This window comes from Apis florea, unplaced genomic scaffold (genome assembly GCF_048593485.1).
Source record: "Apis florea isolate Af1SG1 unplaced genomic scaffold, ASM4859348v1 contig_3696_pilon, whole genome shotgun sequence".
NCBI lineage: Eukaryota > Metazoa > Arthropoda > Insecta > Hymenoptera > Apidae > Apis > Apis florea.
In genome coordinates, this window is record NW_028256809.1 from 3,154,389 (window position 1) to 3,176,410 (window position 22,022).

At 25.7% G+C, this 22,022-nt stretch overlaps 1 protein-coding gene across 2 annotated transcripts; it reads left to right on the forward strand.

Annotated features, from left to right (window-relative positions):
• The first annotated feature begins 2,211 nt into the window (after positions 1-2,211).
• Positions 2,212-21,246, forward strand: Nplp1 (Neuropeptide-like precursor 1). 2 transcript variants are annotated; one of them, XM_012491862.3, is made up of 5 exons: positions 2,212-2,385; positions 16,158-16,621; positions 16,879-17,660; positions 18,493-18,655; positions 20,792-21,246. In XM_012491862.3, the coding sequence occupies exons 1-5, from the start codon at positions 2,212-2,214 to the stop codon at positions 21,000-21,002; spliced, it is 1,794 nt and encodes a 597-aa protein (XP_012347316.2). In that variant the 3' UTR covers positions 21,003-21,246. The 2 variants fall into 2 exon arrangements, with proteins under 2 accessions (XP_012347316.2, XP_086770762.1); XM_086914636.1 differs by lacking the exon at positions 18,493-18,655 and having other exon boundaries at positions 2,273-2,385; positions 20,792-20,999.
• Positions 21,247-22,022: the final 776 nt, after the last annotated feature.

Consider the following 22,022-nt stretch of genomic DNA (forward strand, 5'->3'; position numbering starts at 1 on the left):
AATTCAATTTCCAATATCGAATAAGTGACCACGATAACCTCGGTATTTTTAATATATTACCATTGTATCGAGCATATTTTTTATTATTAAGTCATTATTTCATCAAACGATCATTAAACGATAAGAAAAGCAATAAGTTTAATTATGTAATGTATTATACTCCAAAAGACAGTATCGTTTTACAAATAGAATATACTTTAAAACTTGTTTTATAAAAAACAATTTTCAATTTTTTACACTCAAATATTATTAAATGAATAAATAGTTAAGAATATACGAAAAAAAAAAAGAGATATCTTTTTCGCATGAAATGTGAAATTTCAAAGTTTGAGGAAAAGCATTTTCAAACTATTTTTAAAAGTATGGCACTACATTTGGATACTGCATCGATCCGTATAGTTTTGCCGAGGTCAACATCGATGTAGCACGATTGCTTTTTTTAATGATTTTTCATTTTTTTTCTAACAATATTATTTCTGATTTTTTAATCTAAATTTTTCAGAATGTATATTTTTATATTGTGCTATATATTTTAATTTATCTTATTATTTTGTATTTAATAAGAATTATATTAATAAGAAAATTTTAAAATTTTTTGATGCGAAATTTAGGCTTTTATGAATTGATACAATATTAAAATTAAATATACATATGTAGAATATTATGATAAAATATTTAAATATTTAATAAAATACTATTCTGAAGATAAACATATTAATGAATATCTGAAAAAAATTTTATTAAAAATTTTGTTTACATTTTTATACATTTTTACACATTTTCATTCAAATAATTCTAATCTATTATTATGTACTTTAAAATTCTTAACAAGTACAAAACTTTCTTAAAAAATTGTATTTCATTCTTGCTAATTATGCAGAAGAATGAAATAAAGTATAAGATTAAAATATTACTATTATTTTATGTATTTTATGTATATTATTTGTAGTGAACGAATATTATCTTCTATAATGGTCTTTAGATTATTAAAATTCGAATTTCTTATAAAAATTAATATTTTTATTAATTTGCTGATTTTTACAGAAATTTATAGTAAATATATTGTTTTTGGGAAATAATGTTTCATATTATATGATGTATGATAATTTTTTAAATAAAATTTAGATCATTGAAAATTATTTATTTTTCCATATCTATATTATATAATAATATACAATAAAATTATAATATAAAAATAAGCAACAAGAAATTATAATTAATAGTATAACAAAAACAAAATTTTAAAATTTCAGAATCTTTGCAGCACTTCAAAAATATTAAATGTCAATGCAAAATGGATAGAAAATGCAATGTAAATGGAAATGTAAAATGAAAAATGTCAAATTTGTTTGGAACTCATCTGTATGCAAAATATAGAAGAATAGAAGTCGGAAAAACATAGATAGGTATTCTTCATTGTTACAAAATAATCACATAATTTTAATTTCTCATATTTTCCCTTATTACGCAATCAATTCCTTTTCCTTCGCCATCCATTCCCATTTTCCCCTGGAATAAGCATTACAAGCTAATTTTAGCCACTTTCAATCTCGATCCAGCTCAAAAATAAAACCGCGAAAAGTTACCGCGACAGCATTCGCATGCACACGTCTCTCGGTAACACCTCACCGGTGTGGTATATATCCCCAACGCGCTGCCTCAAATAAAGTCGCACAGAAGGTCTTTGTCCTCGATTCAATTATCAAGTGTCGGTGACAATGCGACTCCCCACAATGTCTCTGCTTCTTCAACTGGAGGGAGAATCAATGAGCTATCTTTCTCCGAGGGAGGACAAAAAAGAAAAAAAGAGGCGGGAATAAAAATAAACAGAAATAAAAAAAAAAAAGAAACGAGAAAGGGAAGTTAAAAGTGCCAATAAAAAACGAGCAACCGAGTCATCCAGTTTTCCCCAATGGACACGCAATAATCCACGGGTATATTAACCGAGTCCTGCTTAAAAAATGGCCTGTCTCTCTTCCTCTTCATCTACCTCGGTCACTCTATTGCCCTTCTTCCTTTTTGTCCCTCTCTCTTTCTTTCTCTCTCTCTGTTCTTCTTTTTCAAAGTGGTCCATCGGAGGAAGACGAGTTCTGCAGCATGGGTTCCCCGCATATTGCGTGGTTATCACCAACAGGAACCCTCATCGATGGTGTATGTACAGCTTGTACCATTTGGTGTAGGTGTGCTCTATGGGGGTTGGAACGCCTGCGCATGGTTGAAATGGCCTATATAAGGAAGCTTACGCGTACACAGCCGGTACTCAGATTTGGAGAACCGTATTGGGAGGACATTAGTGACTTAGTTTGCGAAATGGGCCTGACTGGAAATCATCTCATCACCCTTTTGCTCTACGTCGCAGTAGTCAACGAGATACGATTACCTCTGGTGAGTAGTTTTCTCTCAGTTTACGACTCTTTTCACCTTGCCGCGTTTCATTCAATCGTTTCGTGCTACGACCGACCCTGTTTCGCGGCAATTTCCCTTCTCATATGTGTTTAGGAGTGAGGAAAGTTTGAATGGTAGATTTTAAGATAGTCTTCCTGTTGCGAGAACTTTTGTTGCGAATAGGACGGGTTGGTAGTTTCTTCGATAGATCATGTTAAAATCGGATGAATAGAATAGATTTTTGAATTTTATTTTAAAATGTAAGTTAGCAGAGCGACATTTAATTAATATTCATTAATTTTCAATCAACATTCGTTATAGGAATACATAAATTTTATACAATTTTTATTTATAAAAAGAAATATTCTATGAAGGGATTATATAAAAGAATTTTATCGTTTTTTATATTTGATAAGATATTCGTTAATTTATATTTATGTAACTTCTTTTTGTCATTCATAAAATATAAACATAACTTTTTTTATCCATTTTATTAATATTTCTAAAAATATTAAATTTTTTATTTTTAATAATTTTATATTTTTCTAATAATAAAATATTTAAATTCTACTATAATTATAAAATTCAAAAAATTGAATATACAAAGTATTATTGTAAACTATTTTTTCTTTTAAATTATAACAATTTTTTCGATTGATATAATAAAATTCTTTTATAAAATTTTATTTGCTCTTTAATTGACTAATTACATTGTATAAATATGTATGTATTTTATTATTTGTTTTTAATAACTGATCCAAGAATATTAATATTGATAGTCGTACTTTCTGAAACGGTGCTTATTAAAAATTTTAAAGAATTTGATCATTAAAATTTGATCATTCGGTAATTAACGCCCTTAAAATTTCAAACTCGAGTTTCGAAACAAAGGGAATTCTCTGATCAAATGGATTAGAGTTTGAAATTCGAGATACATCGATACAACCGTACGTTCTAGCAATAATCAAATTTCACAATTGAAAATTGATGATTTATTTATAATAAATAAATTTTTTTGAAAAGATTAATTTAAAAATTTTTTATTTTTAATTTATTATAAATAAATATTTATTCTTTAAATTAGATTATTATTTAAATAAAAATAATTGTATCTTGATAATATTTAATACTACAATTTGATAATAAATTAAGATATTTAATTATCAATATCCTAATAAATATTTAAAATTGAATATAAATTTAGATTGTATTTAGTTTAGAATTTAAACTTTTGTATTTTTCTTTTAAAATATTTTTTTCAATCACTATAAGTTCAGTTCTAGATTTTATTATTAGAAAATTATTAAAATTAAATTGAATTTCAATTAATATTTTTGTATAGATATAATATTTGTATAATCAATTTTTGTATTTGTTTGTTCTTTAAAATCGTCTTTCTGAAAATATTTCACGAATATATTAATACTTTGTACATATGTACATATGTATGATGAAAACGAATATAATTTACATTACACATACGTTAATAGAATATTTAATAATGATTTTCTTTAGAGATTAGAATGTTTGCTCGTCAAAGAATTTAATTCGAAATATTTTCTTCAAGCACAGAGTAATAACTTAAAAAACACATTTTAAGAATCATAATATAAATTATATATTTCAATAGTAATAATCTAAAACCGATAAAATTTTCATTAAGAAATATTTAAAATAAACATAAAAATATTGTTTGAAAAAAAGATCAATCTTAATAATTAATTTAATTGAAAGAATTTTTTACTTGAAAGGAACGAAAAAAAACAGAAAAAATATCGTTTCATTCGAAAAGTTGACATTTTTGTAATTACGATAAGAATAATTATTCTCTGCTTTGGGGCGTAAATTATAGCTATTGATATATGACTAGCATACAATAAAAATCAGATAATTGAAACGATCAATCATGAAGGACATGGATATCAGTTATTGTGAAAGCTTATTCATATATATATATATATATATATATATTATTGTTTTGTTTGAATAGTGTATCTATCTATATTTTGGATATAATGAAACACATGCTACTATATTGGTAAAAAAAAAAATGAATCAAAGTATTTTTTCATTATTTATTTTTTTAATTCAAATATTTTTTTATTATATATAGTTCTGCGTTGTTTTTTTATTAACTAATTATTTTATATTATTATTCATATAAATGAAACTGTAATCTGACATAAAATTAATCAAAATATTATTATAATCGTAATTTATTTTTTTTTAAAGAATTTACATTAGAAATTTTTAAACTTAAGAATATTTAAATTTTTAATATGGAAGAAATAAATTTTTAACAATTTATATGATTCATTTATTTAGTATTTTGTACTAAAAATATTTAAAAATTTTATTTTAATTAATACCTAAATTAAATTGATTTATAAATTTATAATATCTTGAGTAAAATAATTCATAAAAAAATATTTATAATCTAATCAAATAAATCAAACAATCAAAAAATATCCTTCATTTATATACGAATAATTTTAATCAGAGGGAACAAATAACTTTGTTAAGTTTTAAAAAACTGAGAAAAATAATGATAATTATTTAGTTTATTTTGAAAAAAAAACAAATATTTTGATTCTATTAAAAATATTTAATCTTTGCTTTAAGAAGAAATTACATAAAAAAATATATTTTTTTATGCCATCACAAAATAAAGAAATAAGAACCAATCGATTTTCTGAGGGTGGTTGATAAGACGTTAGCGTTATTATTCTTTATACCAACAGTTCCTACTTCCATTCATTGTTAAGTTTTATTTGTTGTCGCAAAACTTCACCAAGATCGCGACAACTTTTCAAATGCTATAAGTTTTTTAATTTCACACTATAAATTTATCCAGAACACGGTTTACTCCCACCGGTTCATCAGAAAGTTTCATAATGTCATCGGCATCCATTACAATATTGTTTATTAGTATTTTTCTTTTATTCGTGAACTTTTTTTGAAAATTGTTTTTGAAAGTTCGTATTACTCATATTTATTATTATTTATATTAATCATATTACAGAAAAGATTATTTTCGTGAATCACGTTAATTTAAAATATTAATAAAATTGTTTTCTATTTCAAAATAATAATTTTTAACTAAAATAAATTTTATAATTGCATTCTTGTATGATAAATGAGGATTAAATACATAAAAGAATGCCTATATCAATAGCATGATATATGATATATGATAAAAAGATATGATAAAAATTAAAATATTTTTATAATAAAACAAAAAATTATTAAACAAATTTTCAATATTTTATTCGTAATTTTTTATTTTAATATTATTTAATAAATATAAAATTTTATATTTATATTTTATGTGTGTCGATAAATTCAATAAATCCAAGTTACATTTCTTCTCGGAATGGAAATATCAAAGATTCAATCTTTTCTTCTTTTAAAACTTGTTAAAACTTTTCACGTATCGAAAATTTCCTATTCACATTCTTTCTTTCTTGTATGTTGTAGAGTAAATTGAAAGAAAAAATTTCTATAATGCATATTTATTAGACAATTAACAAGGATAATGCAAATGGATATTTCTGAAAGTGATTTCACTGCTTCGATTGTTTTACGGGATAATTTCCATCAAGGAAACGCGATATCCTTGCAGAAAATTTAATTAGTTCTCAAGGATGATTCCGTATTGTCTCTTTTATTCACTGCGATCTGTGGATGACACGTGCCAAACTTCATTTATATTTCATTTTCGAATACTATTTGAAAATAAATCGAGGCAACACATTCATGAATTATTCGATCATTATTAATGAATCGTTTGTTGAGATAAGTATATTTTTTATATTTTTATATATAGTTGACAATATTATATCAACGTTAGATAAAATTAGGAAAATTTACAAAAGTTATTTGTTCAATTTTTACAATGACAATGTAATATCTATTACTTATATATCAATAAACATTTTGAAAATTCAAGTTCATACATACTCATTAGAGATTGACATTTGTATTGTATTTGATTGACATTTAACAATACACAATTCAAAACTCTCTCAAGAAATAGTAAAGCGTGCAAAGTTTATCAAAGTGCGAATTCAAGTATGATCTGCAATGAGGACCTTCTTTGAAACATTATCGCTTTTATCGTTGATCAGTAATTTCCGTTTCGAGAGAGCACGATGAGAACATGATTTAAGAAAGTCAAATACATATTTGAACACACTTGTAATATACACGGTATGTTCTTTGATATTTGAATATAATGACTACTTAATCACATGTTGAATTATTGGCAAGAATATAAATAGAGATTAATTTATATTATATAATGTTATTTAGAAAAATTTAATTAGTAGAGATGATTGAGAATGAAAAGATATTTTAATACTTTGTTATATTGAATTAAATATAATTTTTATTTCAATTAATATGTAAATTTTCTTATTTATTAAAACGATATTTTTTTAAAAATAATATTAAAGAGTTTGTCAAAGAAATTAATAAAAACTAACAAAATAATATAATCATATTAAAAAATTCATTCTTATTACTTAATACTTATTTAGTAATTAATTAAATTAATACTTTATGATTTTTATAATTATTTTATAATTTTTTCAATAGTTGCTCAAAATTATAATAATTTCTGTTAATTTTTTAATTTTTAAATAATTAAAATGTTAAAATATTAATTATAATATATAATTTGTATTTGTATAATTTTCAGATTAAAATTAAAATTATAATTTTTTATACGAAGTTTTTTTAATTTATCTTATTTATCATCAAAATTAAAAAATTTTTTTATATCAAAATTAAAAAAAATTATTTTCATTTAACCAAATTATAAAGTTATGAATGATTGAAATTAATTAGAAATTATTTTTTTAATGAAATTTTTAATTCAAACTAAAATGCAAACTTTCTTTTTCTTCGCATAATATATATACATAAAAAAGTATCAAAAATAAACGCATATTTTTTGCAAGGATCTTCAATTTTTTTAAACTAAAATAATTTATATTACATTCACAAAAAGAGTAAAAGAATTTTCGAATAATCACTCGATTTGATTCCACCCACGCAAAGTCTGTTACCGTTAATTCAAAATCATTTACAACTAATCATTTCGTTAAAATCACGAAATATATGTATATTCCTCGAACAATTCGAGGAACGATTTACAATTTCCAATGAGCAGAAATATTTTCTGCAAAGCAACCCACCCGATGTTCTCAATCGTTCAAAACGTTTTTAGCTGTCCAGATTCTCGTCGTAGATTCGTGTCATCCTTCCGGAAATCAAATGATAACCAAAGGTCACGTCTTTCCCCAGATTATATTTGAGACTGACTCGTCGAGCTTTTCGTACGCGAAATTTTCGCACGAACGAGCAACCATTGAAAGTCTGCACATCCTTGCTATATCAATCCCTTCCTTTCAACCGATTCTCTTTTTCTTCTCTTTTTTGTTCCTTTTTCTCCTTTTGGAAAAATTACTGACAGTTTACACGCGATAAATAGATATAAAGAAATATATGATTCGTATGGAAACAATATGATAATAATAGGAATCAAATATATCGGAAATGGGTTAGAATATTGATAGATTTAAGTGTTTTATAAATGAATTGCTAGTAATATTATATTTTTATACTTTTTAATGAAAATATATTGTAAATTAAATATTATTTTTAAAGATTTACAAATGGAAAAATTTTATTAAAACACGCTCAGAAAATAGAGGAAACCATATCGTTGAAGTCTCTTTTTGATTTATTCCGATATCTCAATTGGTTGCCGAGATATAAGGATTCAAAGTTTCCATAATACTTAATATGGTTACGAAGATTATGAATGGGTCCGCCAGTCAGTGACCTATATTTTTTCTTGGAAATGCGTATTACGCTCTTCTTGGAATCGCGTACTATGTTCTTTCGTGTCTGCCACTTGTCTGGAATTTGCGATAGATCAGTTAAAGGAGGTGCGAGTGAGAACTTCGTATAAGTAACAAGGATGGAGATAGCGAACGATTAAAAATTATCTTTTTCTTTACACGACGATATCTCGGGAACCGGATGTCGTATCGGAATAAATGAAAAAATGTTTTAAAGGGCAAGGTTCCGCGCTTCTAATGATCGTTCATTCGATGACCGGAAATCATTATTTTTGGAGTTATAGCCATTTAAAGTTTTCCGGATTTTAATAGAGTTTAATCGGGTTTAAAGTAAATTTAAAAAATTACTCTTTTCTTTAAATGGAAATATCTCGGGAACCGGAAGTCATATTCGGATAAATGAAAAAACGTTTTAAAGGGTAAGATTTCGCGCTTCCAGTGGTTGTTCATTGGTTATTCAAAAGTTATTATCTTTAGAGTTATAACGGTTCAAAGTTTTTCTAATTTTAATGTGCTTTTAATCAAATTTAGAAATAAATTACGTGATAATTATTCATGTTCAGAAGTATTTTAGTTGATTTTTTAATTGATAATAATTAAAAATAATGTGAAAAATATCTTGGTTTATTTTGGTTTCTTTTATTTATTTTGAAATTATTTCTTAAAGTTTTAGATACTTATAGCATTATATCGTTTATATAAAATATGTAAAAAATATATATAATATGTATTTGCATAAAAATTTGCAATTTATTTATAATTTTTATAAATTTTTAAATTTTTTTATACAAAAGAAATTTAAAAGCGGATTTTTTAAATTTTCTTTTAATTTGATTAATATATATAAAAAGTTTGAATCATTTTGATATTGAATATCTATTCGAATTTATAAAATAATCTCTAATAATGAATTTGATTTGGATTTATAAATATATATTGAGCTTAATTCCATCACATTTAATATTTACGGTTAAAAGATTTTGAAAATTATTTGAGAACAAATGGATCGTAGTGGATTAGTTTGTAATAAAATTAGTGAGAAAATTGCAGAAGATTGGATTTGGGCGATTTTTCATGGATTTTTTTATTCTTTGTTTCGTAGTTAAAGATTGAAAATTAAAAAAAGATTGAAAAAAAATAATTAATGCTTTGTTTTGCTTCTTTGATATTTAATCATCGATTGAAATTTTTTTTAAAAAATTAATTAATTATTAATTATAATAGATGTGTAATATAATAAATTTTTTAACTATAGTTTGATTTTAATCTTTTTCACAAAGCATTGCATCTTCCTTTTCTTCTTCTTCTGTAGATACTGTATGTATCTAAGTTATTAAATATATCTGAAATAAAATTTTTTTACAAGTTATAACAAAAGGATTAATTAAACATTAAAATTATTTTTAAGATACATTAATCATAGTCATAGAATATATTAATTGCTTCTTGATGTGACTCATAGCTTACAATTTATATATATATCGTGATTTATTCTTGTCATTTACACCAATTCCACTACATATGTACTAATGATCAAAATATCGACAAAATTGCTTAATGAACGGTAACACATGTCCTCGTGTAATTATCAGTGACCTACGTTTTGAATCTTTATACCCCAATAGATATTCTGAATAAGATAATATTCTGTGAAAATACCAAGGATACAAGGCTATATACAAACATAGAGAAATTCATACTCGTTTTCTAACAGAAATTGAATTTGAGTTAATTAATCAATTGACTCTTAAATAATTTTCTTTTTTTTATTAACGATATATTGATATTTTTTTTTTATATTGATGTAATCTCATTTTGTCGATCTTATATCTAAAATATCGATGCGCGCCGGTTGCAGATTTAGAAGGGCATTAAATCAATTTGTATTTTTCGAATCATTTCTTAAAGGGACCACGCTATACAATGTACAAGAAGGGCTATAAAATAGGAGGAGATTACAGGCGAGAGAATGTGGGTAATTGTATACGAAGGAAATAAAATACGTTGGTAGAATGCGAAATGTGTGGAAACTCTGTATCTCTCGAGTGACTGCTATCGAAACTTGTTCCGGCAAATTGGAAAACGCTTTGTCACTTGTCGTTACACTTTGTCTAGGCGATTTCCTTTGTCAATATATTGTATAGTAGAATCGTGGAAATTTCATATCGAGGAAGTCTTTATCGAATCCTGAATCAATTTTACGAATGGATGAACTTATAATACGATATACTTGGAGATTATAATATAATTTAATGTTTTACGATTGTTTTGAAATAAATTATATTTTAAAGTTGATTAGATAATTAATTTCAGTTATATAATATTACATATATTATTTATTTATTATAGTTTATCATTATTATTTAACGAAGAAAAAAATTGTTTAAAAATAATTAATCAATAAAACTTAAATGTATTATAAAATTGTATGATAAAATTTATGAATTATTTTGTTAAAAAAAAAATATAATAAACTTAGATAAATAAATATTTATAATACTAATTTTAAATATAATAAGAATTTTTGATTGTTGCATTCATCAACTTTATTCGTGGGTCGTATCATTTATAAATGTATTACTTTTTTTTGTTGTCATTACTTATATTTCGATATAATCATTTTTTTATACGTAAAAAAATTATAAACATGAAGTGAAATAGAATTTAATTTTTTTACGAAAAAAGTAAAAAAAAAAAAGAGAAAAAATAGAAATATCAAGATTCGATTGATGAAATTGGTTGTTTCCTTCGAGAGGGATATTTCCGCTCCATTAATTTTCTTCGAGCTTCCATCTGAGATGGTTTTTGATTTATAACGAAACAAGAAACTCGATGAGAGAAGTAACTCCAAGGTAAACCACGAAATTACAACTTGGTTCTGACGAGCATCAAAAGGAACGAAATCATCCGTCTTTAGGATTTTGGTATTCAAAGAACGTGGTATGGAATCTCATCTCTCTTGATGAATTGACATTCCTTTCGTCTTTAAATACACGTGATATTAGGCTTGTAAAGAATCTTATTCATTTTGAGAAGATTTTGAGAAGATGAGTATGAAGTATATTTGTGATATACAAGTATGTACAGGATATGAGTTTTTTTTTTGATATTTTTTTTATTACATTGGCAATATAACATATGGAGAAAGAAAATAAATATTTATTTTTCTTAATAATTAAATTTTTGTTTATATTTTCACAATTAAACTTATATTAAAATTATGAAATGAAAAATGGAAAATTTAATATTTAACATTTTAATAATAGTTAAATTCTTATATGTGTGTATATACTAATAGAAAATTTAATATATTTAGATATTACAGAATTTTTTAATTTTAATTTTTAATTACACGAGATCATTAGTAATATTATTGAAATTGATTTTTTATGGAGTATTTTATATAATTTTTTATGCAATTTAACTAATAAATTTTTACAAACAATAATTTTTACATAAAATTTATTTCTCAGAAATTAATATATGATTACTTGTACATAGAATGATCACAGATTGTATATAATTTTTATAAAAATGGAATATTTTATTTTTTAAGAATAAAAAATAAGAAAAAAAATTAATTGGAAATTAATTTTTATATATAATATGTTGTTCTCAATTGTTTTTATTTTACATTTAACATTGCAGAGGGTTGATAAAGTTCGATCGAACAAGTATATTCACAACATTTTATAAAAAGAATACTTACAAATTGAAGTCTTGAAATAATTTTAATTATTCTTTTTTAAGAAACCTAAGAATTTTAATTTCTTACTAAAGCTTTGAGTTATTAGACGAGTTTCATATAGAATTTATTATAAGTCAAGAATTATCTTCATTTTTTAATTAATATATCAAATTATCAAATTAATATAATATCAAATTAAGAAAAAATTATTTTAGAATAATATTATAATTATTACTAAAATACAATAAGTAAGTCATTTAGTTGATCAATTATGAAATAAAAATTAATATCAAAACTTTTCAAATAAGAAATCAAATAATCAGACAAGTTGATCAGTTTAGTTTCTCTATAATTCAATTAATTTTATATTCATTATTATGAATATATATTCATCATATGAATATATATTTATAATAATGAATATAAAATTAAAAAATATTACAACTTATACAATTTTTAATCAAAATAATTAAATTTGATTAAACGAAGTTACTTTCAATTAGCAGAATAATATGTCTATAGAGACAATTATTTATTCTTAAAATGAAGTGACAAGGTGAATAAGTGAGCTTAGCTTATTACACGGTGGCTTGATTAGATAATTCGTTGAAATATTCGTTTAGCTTCTAATTTCGCTTTAGGAATGCAATTTAATCTACGTGGCCAAGGGCAACGTTGTTAAACCTGTACGAAGAAAAGAGGGTGAGTTGGGGATGGTTTAATGAGACAAGCCCTTGATTATCGATGACAATATTCTAAGCAATGATCTCTGTTAAAATTATTGAAATGATATGCATATGATATGCACGTAATATTTTACAATTAACAAAAATGTAAATTGCTTTCTGCTTTCAGAAAAATATTTTAAATTCTTCGTTTCTTTCCCATTTTAATGGAAACTTTTTCAACAAGACAAAAATATAATATTTCTTGTTTCTATTCGTATAAAGAATATTTTAATTATAATACGAAAAATTATAGATAAAAAATATTAAAAAAAAATAAAGAAAATGTAAAACTATCTATAATATAATTTGTATATTTGTATTATATTTTTGACCAAATATAATCATACAATCATTTTTTACTTTGTAAAAACAACTATTTTAGCTTATGTAAAATATTTTGCTCATTGTTTATTTACTATTAAATTTTTTTTAAGATTTCAAAAAAAAATATTCAAAAATATTTTATTTGTCTTTAACAAAAACAAAATACAATAACAACAAAAAAATTAAATCTTATAGAATAATGATAGAGTATTAATGATGTGTTAAAGATTGTATCTTATCTATAAAATCTTAACTTGAATCATTTTATATATTAATTCGAATCGAATTTAAAAATCTAAAATTTAATTTTTAACTCGAATGATCTACGATCTATGAATCTGTTATCTCGCATCGAAATTCATGTTTACCAATGAAAATTGATTATGAAATGCGACCAATACAATACTCTGTTCAAGTTAATTATGTTAAATGTCACGTATAGGAAATCAACATTTCAATAGTATCATGTGACATGCGTATATATACTGCGTTTACGTTACTATGCATTGAACTCGATGATATGCATTATTTATCAAGCTTTGTAAAATATTTATAAACTTTCAAATGATTTAATTTTTTGTTTATTATTCAATCTTAACACATTATCAATCAAATTATATTGAAGAAATATTACTATAATCTCTATAATCTACGAAGAAATTTTTAGAAATCTTGAAATTCTTCGTTTCAAAATGTATTCGAGAATTTCTATTCTAAATTTTCGATTCGAAATTTTTGAGTTGTTAAAGTTATTTACATAATGCATGGTATTTTTTATCAATAAAAAAATGACAAACGTGTTAATTTATTCCAAATTAAATGTGATATGAATTATCATCTTTTTGTCGATATCTCATAATTTCGATAAATTTTCGTATTTTGTTGTGGGTTCACGTATAATAAAGTTAATATAATTTATTGAGCAAGTCATCTGCACGCAACTGTTGTTCAGTTTTACGATACGCAATTAACGTTCTCGATATTTGTCCAAGCATCATAAAATGTTCGCACCCACAAAAGAATATAAAGCTGCGTAGCGTTTATTTCACCTCTTGGTTTTCTAATTAAATATATTTTATTATACACTTCATAATAAAAATTTTTTTAAGTAAATATATTATCATCACATTAATCTTTTTGTAAAATTAAATTTTACATTTGGTATTTTTTTTTGCATGTCATGTGTATTGTATAGATTTCTATATCTATATTCAAATTTTGTATAAGTGCATAAACATTTGCAGTCTAATTGTTACATAACAAATATCATATACGTATTAATTCTTTGATATGTTAAAAAATATAAAATTTTATTTTTCTTATATTATTTTATGCTGTTTTTGTGTTATTAAAATGTTTCTTTCGTTGATAATTTTTTATTATTATTTATATAAAATATTTGAATTTTTACATTCATTTTTCAACACTCCTCTGTAATTATTCATTTGTCCTAAATTTTATGCTTATATAACAACGATTAATCAAAGCTAATTACATAGATATATCATTAATATCACAGCAGCGTAATAATTTACGATAAAATTTTTGTTCAAATATTTCTCTATCGTGAATAAACCAAATTAATTTTCAATGATACGTTTAATTACGAAACAGCTGTCAACCATTTCACTATTACGCGCCGATTAATTTCCCTGTTTTGGCCGTGAATTTGAATCGTGAAAAATTTCTCTTCAATTTCTCGTCTCTTCCCCGGAAATATTTTGAATTAAACCTCGAAATATGACATTTAACACGCCAATGTATTTTCACTGTGTACAAATTGGTTTCTGATTAATTTATTTTGTAACTACCAAAATATTTTCTTCGTAAAAAATTTAGTTGAATGATTTATACAATTTAAGTTAAATTTATAAAATTAGAAAAAGATAGTTATTTTTAATTTTTATAAGGAAAAAGAAAAATGTATGTGCACAAATGAATAATTATTAAATATTGAAATTAACTAAATAAGAAATATTTATTTGCAATATCATTATTTTTTAAATTATGAAAAACTAAAATATGTTGTTAAATCGATCATTTCTTAATTTGTTAAGGATTTTTTTCAAATTTAAATATAATGTAAAATATATAAAATTAAGAGAAGTTTAAGTGATTTTATTAGTTTCTAATTTATTTAAAAAATACAAACAATACATTTTGAATTTTGGAATTTTTTAAGTTAATATCAATTAAAAATTACAGTATATTATCTAACCCTTTTGAAGGCTGAAACATATCTGCTTGTATTTTTTTAATTAAGAAGTTTCAGTTCTTCTTACTTACTTAAGTAATCTCAAAGTTTTGAACGGTAGTGTATAAAACATGAAATTTTCTTTCCTAATTTTTATGCATGGTGCATATCCGTTATCCAATAAGAAATTATACGATATTTTTCAAGGTAAATCATGTGACACGAAGCGTAAAATAAGTTTTCAGTGATCGATTATGTATCTTATTATGCAGTCTTACAATGAACTTCCAATATCATCTAAAATAATTATTAATTTTCGGTTCAGTCGACGAGTCGTATTAAAATATTTTGAAAAAATTTAAATATAATTTACTTTTTCGTTACTTTGACTTTTTATGAAATTTTTTATTCTATAATTTTTTATATTATCATTTCTGTATAAGAAAATTCAAACATAATTTTTTAATTGAAAAATATTTAATTATTAAAAAAATTCTTCAGTTCTTTAAAATAAAGTATTTAAGTGTGATATTCCTTTAACACTTTATGATATTTGTTTAAAAAACGATACTTTGGAATCGAATTGGTATTGAAACAATTACAACTATTTAGAACCGGTATAAATGTAAATGATATAATTAAAATCGAAGATGGTTTTCCAATTAAAGCTAATACTCACTATTAAAAATATCGATTTCCAAGAATTGAGAATAGGAATTTAAATGCTTTACGAAAAATTCTTCCAATATATTTAGGTGATGATAAATAAAACATCATGTATATTTTTTTCTTATTTGGTTATAATTTTAATAAATTTTTAAACTTTATTAAACTTAATAAAATAAAAGAATAAATTTACCAATTTAGACGAATTGTGAATCAGAAAAACAAAAGAAGATCAATATAATAAAAACACTCTCCTTCCAATAAATTCAATCAACACTTACCTAAGAAATTACATTGTGTTGCAGGTAACTTGTCAAGACGAAGACAGTACTCAATGCATGCCAAAAGCAGCCTTCTTGGCCCTCTTACGTCATCCGGAAGTGAGCTCGAGCTTGGCCGCCTACTCTAGAACGGCAAGGGTGACTCAAGATACCAAAAGTCGTAACGACATGGCGCATCTGAGGGCTTTGACCGAGGAGGGCGACGACACCGAGATCTGTGTTCCTGGTCGTGTTTATTTGCAATTGTTAAAGGATCCTGTCGTACGTGGTGACCTCAGCGCAATTCTCAACGGAAGAACGCAGAAGGTGCCGGATCTTCTGGGACGTTTGATTGACGACACCGACGAGATGGATGCGAAGGAGTTTCCGTTTGAATATCAGAAAAGAAGCATCGCGACGTTGGCCAAGAACGATGATTTGCCGATTAGTCTTCATGATCGAATGGCAGAAAATGAGGATGACGAGGAAAAGAGGGCAGTAATTTCCAGGTATGAAACGAAGATATTATTAATATTATTAATTATTCTTACTCCGGTTTTTAATTTAAATCTTAACGAAATGGAATAATGATCCGTTTCATTTTATTCAAAATCTTATTTACTTTTTTGTAATAATCTTAATAATTTAAAAGAACGAACAAATCTTATTTTTATCAATTTAAAAGACTTTTTATACTTTTAAAAAATCTTCCTTTCGCCTTAATTAAATTCTCCTTTTCTAAGTTCTTCGATCTCCCTTTCAACAGCGATCATTCAATTCTCCGCGATTACCTCCCATCCAACGGCCGATCAGACGAGCAAGTCTTAAGAGATTTCTCGATGGAGAAGCGAAACGTCGGCACCCTGGCCCGCGATTTCGCGCTACCACCTGGTAGACGCAACATCGCATCCCTGATCCGTGATTACGATCAGGGCAGAGAAAATCGCGTGTCGTTCCCTGGGAAAAGGAACGTCGCGTCCTTGGCAAGAACGTACACTCTTCCTCAAAACGGTGGAAAAAGGAATGTGGGATCCGTGGCAAGAGAGTATGGGCTGCCTTATGGGAAACGATACGTCGCCTCCTTGGCGAGAACAGGCGATCTTCCTATCCGTGGTCAAAGGAGCGTCTCCTCTTTGGCCAGAACGGGCGATCTTCCTGTCCGCGAGCAAAGAAGCGTCTCCTCTTTGGCCAAGAATTCGGCTTGGCCTGTGTCGTTAAAGAGAGGAATCTTTCTGCCCGGGAGCGTGATCCTCAGAGCACTTTCCCGCCAAGGTAGATCGTACGACGATGGCACGAATGCGAGAAACGATCTGTTGGATCTTCAGGCGCTTGGCAACTTGCGACAGAGCCAGGAGAACGATTACGAGAGTGAGGAGAAGGTGAACGATTCGTTGAAAGTCGAGTCGAATATTAGGAGACCCAAGAGGGAGATTGCTTTCTCCGATGAGTATCCGCTTCCTGTGATGCAGAACGCGAATGTGTTCGATTACGAAGAGATGATGAAGGCGCTTGGTGGACAGTATCCTAATGCTGAGAAGAGGTTCATGGGTGAGTAACTTTGATTCGTTTGTTTGTGGGATTAGTTAGTTAGTTTGGAAGTTTGGAGAGATATTTTTTGGGGAGAGTAGTATGACAAAGAAACGAAGAAAGAAGTTTATTTGAAGTATATTGACGATAGATATATATGTTTACAAGTAAATTTTCAAAATCTTGTTTAAGGGATGTTCAAATGATATAATTATTTTAATTCATATAGCGTAATATTTCTAATTTTAAATTAGAAATCTACAAATTTCCAAGTTTCAATTAAGACATGAGTAATCATTAATTTATACTTAAATAATAAGTGTTTTATTATATTTTATAAAATGTAACGAAAGATGCAATGGTATAAATACTTCTTTTCTTCAAAGACATTGACAATTGTTAGTTAAAATGTATTAGTATTTATATCACAATTAAAGCACGCGATAATTCAAAAAAAAGAACGATTCAAAAATCGTTCGAGACAGAACTTTAGAAACTATTCCGTTCTTCCGAAACGTTCTTCGTAAACGTGATTACATTCGAAAGCAAATCCAAAGAACTGCAAAACACACGTAGATCCAAGCCGTGAAATATCCCTTTTCGCCTTTCAAAACGGTACTCTTCCATGCTTGAAACGCGAGGCGAGATTAATTAACTTTTCAACCGAATGACAGCGATACGGCACGCTATACCCTTTCGTAAGCACCCTCGATACCCGAGATCCGATAAAAGTAGACCTCGTTCGAGTTTGTGTATTTCATGTCGGCGGGAATGGACATGTCAACCGCCCTAGTAATTGAACACGAAAGTCAGAGATCGAGCGTAAATCGAGCGGTATATCTGTGAATGTCAGGAACAGGTTCTGCACCAGAGATGCAGCCGGAGGTAGACCAGTTCGGCTACCCGGAAACGTTTCAAGCGAATAAAAGGCACATCGGGGCCCTGGCACGCCTTGGTTGGCTTCCATCTTTGAGGACCGCCAGATTTTCGCGGTCACCTCGGTATTTGGTTGACAGGTCAGAGCATTAGGTTCTCACCTGTCATTCTATGCTCGATTGAACGGAAAGTTGTTGCTGTTTTTGTTATTGATATATTTGTATACGTGTAATAAATAATTTTTCAATACGTTTTATACGAATTTAACTTTTTGATGCTTATGGCTCGTCATTGAGTGAAGTATATCATATAAAATGGCGTGAATTTTTCATTGATAATTATATATATTTCTCTAATTCATAGTTAATTTTTTAAATGAATAATTTCTTAATTAAATTTTCTTTTTCAATAAAATAAAATTTTGTTGCATTAGACAATATATTGTATATTTCTTGAGACGATGCTACATATATTTAATATTAAATAATTAAATTGTTGTGAATAGCTATTAATAAATTAAATATAGCAATACGAAACGTTATAGTAGTATTATATAGAAAATGCAAAAACTTTCCGTCTAATCTAACGATATTTCTCTTTGTGCCTCTCTTTCTTTCTTTTTTCTTTTTGTATATCGTTCGTCACTCTTTCATCATGCTAAAAATGTAGAAAAAAAAAAAAAAGAAAAAAGGAAACAGTATTGTCGATTCATCGAAAATATATTCGAACAATCGGAGAGGGAGATTTTCATAGTCGAAGCATCATTTAAAACGTCAAACTTTCATCAATGTCATATTCCACTTTTATTTCTTCTATTTCTACGTGGACAATTCACGGTAGTTAGTAATTGTAAACTAGTAGGTGTTTCGATGTGGTGTTCTTACTTCTCGATGTTATGGAGTTGATCTAATACTGTCATCGATTTAGAGCATTGATGTGATAGATGTTTTATTTATTGACTGGCTGGAATATACAGGGTGTCTCGCAATTTATGATAAAAAAAAAATTATAAGGAACAAAATTTCTAGGCTTGAATTTTGAAAAAGAGTATTACATATGCATATAATTGGAAAATTTTTAATTATGCTTAGATGTAATTTATGGTATTTTATAATATTTATAGTAAAATGATTTTTCAAAATTATTTTTGTAAAGGTTTTTTAAGATTATTAATGTTTTTTTTAAACAATACTATATATATATATTTTTTTGATTTAATTACATTCTATGCTTGAGCTTGAAAATGTAGGATATTATTATTCAAATGAGAATTTAATTTATTTTTCAGTTTATAGGACACCCTGTATAAATATAGATATTCTAACGCGAACAATCGATAGCTAATAGATAGATTATACTTCTAGAGCTGTTCATTGTTAGATTATTGTGTCTGTGCGTTGATTCATTTTACAGGGTTATCTAATTGGGAAATTGTTATAGTTAACTTTTCTTTCATAATACTAATTTGTCATTCTATGATAAATATCGATTTTGAAGAAAGATGAAAGAAATTATAATTTCTCTCATGAAGTATTTTTATAATTTTTTATTCAAATTTGTTAAAGAAAATATCTGATTTATTATTTGTAATCGTTTTAGATTCTCATTTTCTCAAATGGTGAAGTGTAAGTAATTTTGTATTTGTCATGTCGAAATTTGTTTTTGTTCCAGAAAAATTGAATATTATAGATTACCCTGTTTTCTATCTTTTAATCTATGGCAGACAATGTTTTATTTATTAAATAAAGAATTCGTATTCGTATTATATTTTATTTGAATTTCGTAAAAAAAAATGTTCTTAAAATGTTCTTATTATAATTATTATATAGAAAAATCTATTTAAAATTTTCTCTATGTTACACTTTATTTAATATCTCTTCTATTTTTATAATTGAAAATTTTAACATTGCTAAAACATTGTGCTGTCTTTAATGTTAAGTAGTATTAAATGTTGAATATTAGATATGTGCTATATTCTCAAAATCATCGAATCTTCATTTCTACCAAAAAATAACATAAATGCCTTTATGCGCTTATATCTGTACAATTTTTTATGCGGTGACCAATTATACTATACAAGCTGCGAATACAATTATAGTGTTTGTTTTTTTCTTAGCGATATCAGTGTTTAAGCGTAAAAATAATGATTCTATGTAGAAAAAACAATATACACACATATATATAAATTCTATGTGCTAAATAGACTAGTAATTTGCAATGTAATTAGATGAAATTTTATTTCGTTATCTGACAAAAATTTAAATGATACATTTTAGGGAGAATCCCGCAGATGGGCCCTCGCCCAACTACTCCTCCAACTCGTCGACAAGGTCGTTAAGGCCTAATCTCAATCCAAGGACACGCTACATTCAAGCCTTGCACGGGGATTGTCGACACGGCTTCAAAAGGTTTCTTCTATTACCGGCTACAGATAATAATTATTTTCATCAAAAACTTCCTAGCTCATTGCGATCCAAATCGTTATAAATCGTTTTAAATTATCCGCTACATGATAAATATCGATAAAATAATCATTTTATTAATAACTTTAACTCATGTATCTTTGAAATTAAATAGCATTTATAATATTTTGTTTTTAAAATTTGAATTTAAAAGGATTTTTTTAGGGATTTACTTAGGAATTTTTGATATTTATCTATAACTGATATGAAGTTATTTTTTCTTGATTCGATATTATCTGTAGTGGATAAAACAATTTTAGTGAATTATATGAGGCCTATCATTGCTCTTTTTTAAACGAATTTTTAATTGGTATTTTTGGATTTTTCTTAAATGATTCGTTAGAATTTTAATTAATTAAATTATTTAATTTTCAGAATATTTTAATTTAAAATATATTATTATAAGAATTACTATTAATAATAATTTTTATTTAAATAATATTAGAATACAAATTTAAAAAAAAAGATAAATGAGATTTAACTGAAAAAATGATATATGGTTGGTATTTGTAATATATATATATGACTTAATTAATCAAGGGTTAAATTATGAAACTCTTTCTTAACTCTTTCTTACTATTTAGAAAGATTTATAAAAATTGTTATATGTAATGGATTTTCCAATTAATGTATGATATTTTCGTATTTTAGCAGTTATTAATGTTCGATTTAATATATTGACTATTCTATCGTTAATTTTCACGGATCTATGCTACTAAATTTTTATCACTAACTGAAAATTTTATATGGTGAATTATTTACGCTTTCTATCGATGTACAATTTGACTCGTACTATTTTATATATATACATTTTAACGACTTTATACATATACTGTATTTAATTCAGTGCTTACTATCCTAATATTGTAAATGTATGTTTAAGGAAAATAACAGTCAATGCGAATTCTGAGCGACGTTCAATTTTTTATGAAATTTTAAGATTAGAAATCGATAATTATTTTAGTATTTTATAATTTATATCAATTTATTATTAATTTAATTTCTTTTTGGTTTAACGAATATCATTTACAATCCAATTTTACAA

Bases quoted from the DNA above. Each gene is read 5' to 3' on its own strand.
- Nplp1 (XM_012491862.3), top strand. From the start codon at position 2,212: ATGGTTGAAATGGCCTATATAAGGAAGCTTACGCGTACACAGCCGGTA. The intron at 2,386-16,157 runs GTGAGTAGTTTT...ATTGTGTTGCAG, and splicing joins ACGAGATACGATTACCTCTG to GTAACTTGTCAAGACGAAGA. The intron at 17,661-18,492 runs GTGAGTAACTTT...TGTGAATGTCAG, and splicing joins TGCTGAGAAGAGGTTCATGG to GAACAGGTTCTGCACCAGAG.